This window comes from Lipotes vexillifer, unplaced genomic scaffold (genome assembly GCF_000442215.2).
Source record: "Lipotes vexillifer unplaced genomic scaffold, Lipotes_vexillifer_v1.1 scaffold920, whole genome shotgun sequence".
NCBI classification, from domain to species: Eukaryota; Metazoa; Chordata; class Mammalia; order Artiodactyla; family Lipotidae; genus Lipotes; species Lipotes vexillifer.
The window spans coordinates 1,311,513-1,320,958 of record NW_006783413.1 but is presented as its reverse complement, the minus strand read 5'-3'; the positions used below and the strand labels follow the sequence as shown (position 1 = coordinate 1,320,958).

Below are 9,446 nucleotides of genomic sequence, written 5' to 3'. Positions count from 1 at the left end.
GGAATGCCTAAATCATGTCTGCCACTCGCCTCTCCTTTTCACAGGGTTTTTGATAAAATATACACAAGGAACAAGAGGGAAATAAGAATCAAGGCATCACTTTCTCATTATCTGACTTAGTGCCCCATTCCCTAAGGCTTTTCTGGAAAACAGGTTTAGTGCCTGTCGTTTAGATATAGGGCCAAAGAGAAGCCTTCAGTTGAACCCAAATCTGAATCTTGGAATAGTAGCAGCTTCTGGCGTGCCCTGCACTACACAAGTTCTAGGTAATGACTGGCATGTTCTGGCAGGAGAGAAGTGGCCGGGTCTGCTCTAAGGAGTTAGCCCCTGAGTCTGTTGCCTGCCTTGCCATGGAGAAAGTTAAAAGGAGAACACATGCATGCCCAGTTTCTGTTAAATTCGCGGCTCCTGCACACCAGTGGACACGGTGTGGTCGTCGTCCTGCCTTGTAACTGATCAGATTAGCCTCCTTGCCTGCCTTGGTCACAGCCACTAGGAAAGGGTGAGTAGAGAGGCAAGCAGAGGGACATTGAATATTGTCTGTCTCCCCCTCAGACATCTGTAACTTTTCAAAAAAAAAGTCATGCATTTAAAGTAAAATATCAGCCACAGTATCAGAATCTATCTGTATTTGCTTAGAGCTTGTTTAGTCCACGTAAGTGGGAGTGCTTACTGTCCCATTGAGCTGTCGTTAATGTAGGTGTGAGCATAGCTGAGGCAGAGGCCCTCTGATCGGCTTGGTATGTGGAGCCTGAGACCTTTCCATTTAGGAACTCCCGGCTTAAGAGATAGAGGCTGTTGGCCTGTCTTGAGCCTCTTAATTGGTAAGGTAAGAGCTTTTACTGGGGTGTTAGTATTTGCTTTGTGGAGTGCTGTTTGAAGAGACCCACTGCTGCTGTTTAAAGTTTCTAGATGAGTTGAAACAGAGGGCTGACCAGATGTTTTGGATGTTCATCATTCATGAAAACATCAGTAATTAAAAGGACTATTTCCCTAATAACTGTTGTGAGTTTTTATAGGGGATATTTCTTTAAGTGGGGCTATACTTGCCGATGAAAATTGTTCCTTTATCTCGTAAACCATTTAACAGTTGGTTCTTTTCATTCTCACAGGGAGCAAAGAAATGGTTCGAGTGATGCGGAAGAAGGGCATTGAGCATCATCCCAATTTTCGTGCAGTTAAACATGTCCCATTTGACCAGTTTATACAGCTGGTTGCCCATGCTGGTTGTATGATTGGGAACAGCAGCTGTGGGGTACGAGAGGTTGGAGCTTTTGGAACACCTGTGATCAACCTAGGAACACGTCAGATTGGAAGAGAAACAGGTATTTACCTTTGCTTATCTTTCAACTGACTAAGCTTAATACATTTGTATGAGTTATTATAAAGTATGCACGTATCACTGCCGGCATATGTGTTTATCAATAAGTGAGTGAATGAGGTTATTGACCAATTGTATGTAGCCTGAAACCTATAGGTAGCACACAATGATTACCAAATTTTTTATTGTCTTTGTAATATCAGAGCTAAGAGTTTCTTAGTTAATTATGGTCTTTGATGGCTGTGTTTAAGAGAATGTGGTTGAATGTGTTATATGAATGCCAGTCTTTCGTTTTCCTGTGCCCAGTAAAATGAAGAAGGGAATCAACAATAACTCTTACACTTTTGGTTTGAGTAGTGGGGGTATTCTTTCCTGATATGGAGTACCCTGAGGACAGCATAATTTGGGAGCGGGTAGAATTAAGAGTTCTCTAATGGCCATGTTAAGTTTGAGATGCCTATTAGATATGAGTGGAGATGGCAGGTTGGCAGCTATGTTGTTCCGGGGAGAGTTGAAGTTGAAGATACAAATTTTTTTTTTTTTTTCTGGTATGCGGGCCTCTCACTGTTGTGGCCTCTCCCGTTGCAGAGCACAGGCTCTGGACGCGCAGGCTCAGCGGCCATGGCTCACGGGCCCAGCCGCTCTGTGGCATGTGGGATCTTCCCGAACTGGGGCACAAACCCGTGTCCCCTGCATTGGCAGGCGGACTCTCAACCACTGCGCCACCAGGGAAGCCCGAAGATACAAATTTGAGAGTGATGGCGTATAGATGGTGTTTAGTTAGGATATCAGTTCAGCTGCTGTAACAGAGAGACCCAAAATAATAGTGTCTCAAATAAGTTAGATTTTCTTTGTTTCTCACTGGTAAGTCATCAGAGACTTAGCCTCCATCTATCTTCTTGATGGTTGCTCCAGCTCTTGCTGTCAAGTGCACATTTTAGCCACTGGGAAAGGAGGAGAGGGGAAGATGTCCTTCCCTCTAAAAGCACAACTTGGAAGTTGCAAGTATTTCTTCATACATCCTATCAGAATGTCGTCACTTGGCCACATCCAGCTGCAAGGGTAGCTGAAGAATACATAGACCCTATAGCTGGGTGATTAGATGCCAAGCTAAAAATTCTGCTACTGTACAAAGGATATTGAGGATAATGACGCACTCTGCCAGAAATGGTATTTAAAACCAAGGGATGAAATGAGATTACCCAGGGGGAACATGTAAATAAGGGAAGAGAATGGAGCCTAGGACCAAACTTTGGAGCCCTTCTGATGAGGAGGGAAGGGCCAGGAGGGAAGACTGAAAAGGAACTGCCAGAAAACCAGGAGTGTGATATTATTAAAGCCCAGAAAAGAAAGGGTTTCAAGGAGATGGTGTTGAATGATGCTGAGAGTTCAAATAAGATGTGAACATTGGATTTGGTACCAGGGTGTTCTATCAAAGGCAGTCTGTCCTGGGACTTCCCTGGTGGCGCAGTGGTTAAGAATCCACCTGCCAAGGCAGGGGACACGGGTTCGATCCCTGGTCCAGGAAGATCCCACGTGCCGCAGAGCAACTAAGCCCGTGCACCACAACTACTGAGCCTGTGCTCTAGAGCCCGCGAGCCACAACTACTGAGCCTGCATGCCACAACTGCTGAAGCCTGCATGCCTAGAGCCTGTGCTCCACAACGAGAAGCCACCACAATGAGAAGCCTGCACACTGCAATGAAGAGCAGCCCCCGCTCACCTCAACTAGAGAAAGCCCACGTGCAGCAACAAAGACCCAATGCAGCCAAAAATAAATAAATTTATTAAAAAAAAAGATTTCACTTAAAAAAAAAGGCAGTCTGTCCTTTCTGCCACCACACTTACACAAACACGTGCCCCTCTATCCTTTCCTTCTTACCTTCTTTACATTGGAGGGTGTGGGGTCACCCCTGCCTGTCCACTGCTCTGCCTTCTACCTGTGTTCTAAATCCCCACCCCTCTTGGCTTCTCAAGGACGTTTCTCTTCCGTGTATCTTTAGCCTCCTCGGCTTTTAAACATGCCTAAGTCTCTGGTATCTTCAAAACAAAACAGTACAAAACAACCTCTCCCCAGCCACCACCCTTCTGCTTTTCTCCTCTTCATAGCCAAGTCTATTGAAAAAACATGTCATTGTCACTGTATTTACTCTCTCAAATTGGTCAGAAAATGTATGGAAAGGAAGTGACTGCATCAACAGCTGACTGGCCAGTTGACTAACTGGCAACCTGGCCTGACCAGTGGATCCCACAACTGGCTGAGCAGATGGAAGGTAGGGCAGATGGAAAGAGTAGACATGCTGGATGAACAGATGAGTGGCAAGTGGACACTGGATTAATTACCTTATTTATTCCAATAAACAAACAAGAGCTTGATTTATTCTCTTTGGGAATAAAGGAACCTACGGCCCCTTAAGTATCTGATATATGGAGATCTTGCTGAGAGTGCCTTAAAAGGTATAAAGTAGAAAAGTTCATCTCTCTAATAGACTTGTTTGAAGCCTTCTGGGTTATAGGGCTACTTATGAGCACGACACACTGCTCATTTCTATATTCTTTGGTTTCTCCCACTTCCGAATCACTATACGGCACTGGATTTACCTAGGGGAGAATGTCCTTCATGTCCGGGATGCTGATACCCAAGACAAAATATTGCAAGCGCTGCACCTTCAGTTTGGTAAACAGTACCCTTGGTGAGTGTATGCTTTTAAAGTGATTTAAAACAGGAGCTGTTTTGGGCACCATTTTCAAGCTGTGTAGTCACCCTAATGGTGCTCTCATTCTACATCCTCAGAGGTCCCTATCTGCTGGTGAGACAGGGCTTGCTAATCTACCCCCCGTTACTCTACCAAGGGTTCCAGTGGAGAATAATTTGTCTCAGTTAATTAATATAGCACTTCTGCTAGGAACTACTGCTTTAGCCTATTTTGAATTTCTATAAGTATTAGAAAGTAATGTAACGATTTTCTTTAAAAATAGTATAGTTCAGCATTTTAATTTAGACTATCCTTTCTGTTTCAAATTAATCAGATTTTCCTTTATTTGAATCTTTTTTTCTGAAAATAATTTCTTCCCTACAAAAGTAAAGATGAAAACCAAAAAAGCAAAAGAAATTTTTTTTACTGTCCCAAACTATGATATATTCTGAAATTGGCTTAACAAAGATAATTTTTCTTTGATCTTACAGGCAATTTGTTAATGATATCTCAGGAGGAAATAGTTGTATTTCAATCAACAATGGTTTTAGATATTCTATTGATAATATGAAGGTATTTAGTTACAGTGTGGCTGAAGAGATCCAGATGTTGTTATTTTAAAAGAAGAAGCCCAAACTATTTATTACCCGAAATTTCAGATTCCAATAATACTATGTCCTCAATGTAATTTAATATGTACAAGAGAAACAATTTAATTGACTTTTTGGATATTGCAGTTCAAAGATATATGGGGATGGAAATGCTGTTCCGAGGATTTTGAAGTTTCTCAAATCTATTGATCTTCAAGAGCCACTACAAAAGAAATTCTGTTTTCCTCCTGTGAAGGATAACATCTCCCAAGATATTGACCATATTCTTGAAACTCTAAGTGCTTTGGCTGTTGATCTTGGTGGGACGAACCTCCGAGTTGCAATAGTCAGCATGAAGGTAAAATAACTCCTAAGGTTTTAACTTTATATCCCAAATGAGTAGTTGATTTTTAAAAAGTGTGATTGGAAGGTAGGACTAGAAACATACACAAGAGCTTGTAATCATTTGCCCACAGTATTGACTTTTGGTTCCATTACAATGTGTGTCTCACTATTTTACTAATCACTAACTTCTTTTTTTTTTTTTTTTTTTTCCCCTGGTACACGGGCCTCTCACTGTTGTGGCCTCTCCTGTTGCAGAGCACAGGCTCCGGACACGCAGGCTCAGCGGCCATGGCTCACAGGCCCAGCCACTCCGCAGCATGTGGGATCCTCCCGGACCAGGGCACGAACCCGTGTCCCCTGTATCGGCAGGCGGACTCTCAACCACTGCGCCACCAGGGAAGCCCTCACTAACATTTTAAAGAAGTAAAGTTCTCAGGGAATCCAAGTTAGTAGACTTGAGTTGACAATGGGAGACCCATTAGGCATCAGAGAGAGCATCTGCCACCCAGGAGACCTGAAGTTCTATACTTGGTAACAGCTTGGAGCATGGAGTATGTTGATTACTCTCACTACCCAGGGGAGGGTGTCTGCAAATGGTGAGGGGAATTGCTTCTCCTCTAGATCATGATTTTAGTTGCATACAGCATACCTTCAGTCTCTTAACCAAACCATCACCACAGTGTTGACAGAGCCTTTATAAAACACCAAACTGTCCATGTTAAAATGATCTCTGGGGCTTCCCTGGTGGTGCAGTGGTTGAGAGTCCGCCTGCCAATGCAGGGAACACGGGTTTGGGCCCTGGTCCGGGAAGATCCCACATGCCGCGGAGCGGCTGGGCCCGTGAGCCATGGCTGCTGAGCCTGCGCGTCCAGAGCCTGTGCTCCGCAACGGGAGAGGCCACAACAGTGAGAGGCCCACGTACCGCAAAAAAAAAAAAAAAAAAAAAAAGATCTCTGATGAATTAACAAGGAAGAATAAACCTAACAGAAAAATCTTTGTTTGAAGCATTGCAGATGTGTGAAGTTTCAGGAATCCATGAGAAATACAGAGGATTTTAAACACAAAGTTGTTTAGATCAAATAAAGAAAAGCAGAACAAAACATAATTTTATTTAGTGAAGACAAAGGCCTCCTTTATAAATACTCTTTAAAAAGTATTAATAGAAAAATATTTTCTTAACATAAAGATGATATATTCCATATCAATGGCGAACACCCTCTGTAGTGGCATTTCTAGAGGCATTCCTATTAAAATCAAGTGGGAAAGAAGGATGTTTTCTGCACCATTTAACATAATTCTCAAAGTTAGGAAGGGAGTAAAGCAAGGAACGAGCAAAAATGGCGATTGTGGACAGGGTAAAACAAAAAATATTATTTATAGACAATATGAATAAACCAACAAGCTTGTAGAATTAATAACACTTGAGTAAAATGGCTAGGTATTATGATAAATATATAAATATCAATAACTTTTTACTTATATGAAATTGTAGGTAAAGATTTTTTTCTGTAGGTGAGTATTTGTCAACACTGATTGCACATTAGTGTTACCTGGAAGCTTTAAAAGATATATGGATGCCTGGCTCCCACCCCAGACTAGTTAGATGCCAGTCTCTGGGGGTAGGGACTAGGCATTAATATTTGTTCAAAGCTGCCCAGGTGATTCTGATGCACAGTGAAGGCGGAGAAGCACAACTAGGTTTATTTTTAATGACAGTCATTAGTGACAGCTTTAACCCTTGTAAATGGATAAAATCCACTAATAACAGAAGAATGGAAAAAGTGATCCTATTTAGAACAACAGAACTTATAAAATAAAGTTTTCTGGTTTCCTAAACAAGAAAACTATGTGATCTATAAAAAGAAAATCTAAAAACTTTACTATAAAATATAAAGGCTTGAAAAATATCCTGGTTAGGAGTGCTGAGTATTTTTTTAAATGTCAGCACTTTCCAAATTGAATTATGAGTTTAACGTAATTCTAGTCAATATTTCAGTGAGGTTTTTAAAAGTTTAACCACATTATTCTGAAATTTACTTAAAATAATACACAAGTGAGAAGAGCAAAGAAATTTAAAAACAAGAATAATTAGAAGGGACTGTCCCCGATTGGTATTAAAACATATCACCAAGCACAGTAATTTAAACATCATTGTTCCATATCATTATTGACTTCAGTTATGGCAGATGATTAAAGCTTAATGACTTAGGATATTTATTTAGTTGCTTCAGTATTTAAACAAGGAAATTTTGTCAGCCTGAAAGAGTTAAAAATGACCTTTTAATGACGATTCAGATTAGCCAGCACTCACCTTATGTTTAAGAGAGGGCCCATCTGGTTGGCTGTGGAGTTGTCATTGCTTCAACGGCCATATGCTAGGTTGTCTTCCCAGGAAACTACCTGAGTGTATCCCAGGGCTGGCCCAAGCCAGACAGTGGATCCCTTCCCCAGCAGTCATCTGACTCTGCAGTACTGTCCTAGAGTAATGTCTGATTTATCGTGGAAAAAGGTCAGAGATTCACTGTATGCTCCTGAGCTGAGACCCATGAGACAGATCTGTTTTTTCTCTTTTAGGGTGAAATAGTTAAGAAGTATACTCAGTTCAATCCTAAAACCTATGAAGAGAGGATTAATTTAATCCTACAGATGTGTGTAGAAGCTGCAGCAGAAGCTGTAAAACTGAACTGCAGAATTTTGGGAGTAGGTGAGATTGTAAATTACATACCTAAGCAATGTTCATTTTAATGTAGTTTGCTGAGTTCTGATGCATGATGGAACATCAGGTCACTGTCTGCCCTGTGTGTAGATGGCTCCAGGTCCTGTCTGTGGGCCCCAAGCATGGGGCCTTCCTGGGACCCCAACAAACATTGTGAGAGAAGCATTGATGGAACTGTCAATGTATGGGGAGCCACAGATTTAGCTCAGAACTGCCTTACATTTCCTCGCAGTCCTTGGTAATGTTTGTTTTAGGAGATCTTGGGTGAATTAATTTGTGTTCCAAGCCCAGGAAGTCAGCACACTTTTCTGAGATTGCTCATCAGAATCATTTTCCTTGTGTTTGTGGTGGAGCTCAGGCATATCCACAGGTGGCCGTGTAAATCCTCGGGAAGGAATTGTGCTGCATTCAACCAAACTGATTCAAGAGTGGAACTCTGTGGATCTCAGGACCCCCCTGTCTGACACTTTGCATCTCCCCGTATGGGTAGACAATGATGGCAACTGTGCTGCCCTGGCAGAAAGGAAATTTGGCCAAGGAAAGGGCCTTGAAAACTTTGTGACGCTTATCACAGGCACAGGTAAGAGTAGTAGAGACGGCTGCTTCAGGAGCTAGGGTGTGTGCTGGGGCACGTGCCTTTACCACTCAGCCAGGCAGTTTACAAGTCAGCTTTCACCTTCACTTCCTGCTTGAGTAGAGCCTGAAGGTGAGAGTGAGGGCCCACCCAGGTCTTTTCTGAGCATGTGCCCCGTACTGTGCATGCTTGTGGCCTTCTAAATTCCCAGAAATCGTCCGAGCTATTCAAAGCCCTTATTCCCCAAAGCTTCTCATTGCTCATTCCCCAGGATTTCCTCCTACTCTCTTTGGTTAGTATATTGTTTGTCACAACTGTTGTCCATTGCCCTAGGCAGTAGAGACTAATAACTATATTTTGCCTTTAAATGTTTTTGATGAGTGCCCCCTGGATAGCCCCCTCAGCCCTGGGAAAGTTCTGGGGTAGGTGAGATAAAGGCAAGCCCTTTGAGCTGGTCCTCCGGGAGCCACCAAGTAGGTCAAAACAAACCACCACAATTTTTTGAGAAGGTTCATTCTGCTCTCTCCAGTATTGCCATCTGTACTGGCAATGTAGGCTATTATTCTAGGCCATCATCAAGCTGGGGGGTGAGGGGTGGGCGTGATGGGACCAGAAAATGCCAGAAATCGCTTAGTAAGATTCAGCTGTTTTTTTCTTGATTAATTGTTCCCGGTTGTTGTAAAGTTTTGGTTAGTTTCCAGAGTTCCAAAAAACTCGATTCTGACAGTTTTTGCCAGTTTGTTCATTGCTTTAGTGGAGGGATGGGCTTTTGGAGTTCCCTACTCTGCCACTTTTGCTGATGTCCCAATTTGTTTGTTTGTTTTTTTTGTTGTGTTTTGCGGTACGCGGGCCTCTCACTGTTGTGGCCTCTCCTGTTGTGGAGCACAGGCTCCGGACGTGCAGGCTCAGCGGCCATGGCTCACGGGCCCAGCCGCTCCCTGGCATGTGGGATCTTCCCGGACCGGGGCACAAACCCGTGTCCCCTGCATCGGCAGGCGGACTCTCAACCACTGCGCCACCAGGGAAGCCCCCAATTTTTTTTTTAAATGAGAAGACGGGCTCAGGTAGTCAGTGTTCAAGGCAGCACTTGGTCCCACATATGCCTAACTTCAAACCGTGCGTGCTCTTTTGTTTTTAACTAGGGTATAGCTGTTTTACAATGTTGTGTTAGTTTCTACTGTACAGTGGAGTTCTCTGCGCTATC

At 42.9% G+C, this 9,446-nt stretch overlaps 1 protein-coding gene across 3 annotated transcripts in view; it reads left to right on the top strand.

Annotated features, from left to right (window-relative positions):
* Positions 1-9,446, top strand: part of GNE (glucosamine (UDP-N-acetyl)-2-epimerase/N-acetylmannosamine kinase) — a 40,444-nt gene that overhangs the window by 26,078 nt on the left and 4,920 nt on the right. For 2 of the 3 annotated variants that reach the window (XM_007455991.1, XM_007455989.1), the window contains 5 exons: positions 1,113-1,325; positions 3,927-4,014; positions 4,755-4,965; positions 7,527-7,656; positions 8,027-8,248. In XM_007455991.1, coding sequence (XP_007456053.1) covers positions 1,113-1,325; positions 3,927-4,014; positions 4,755-4,965; positions 7,527-7,656; positions 8,027-8,248 — 864 coding nt within the window. The remainder of the gene's footprint in view (positions 1-1,112; positions 1,326-3,926; positions 4,015-4,754; positions 4,966-7,526; positions 7,657-8,026; positions 8,249-9,446) is intronic. The other variant, XM_007455990.1, reaches the window with a different exon arrangement.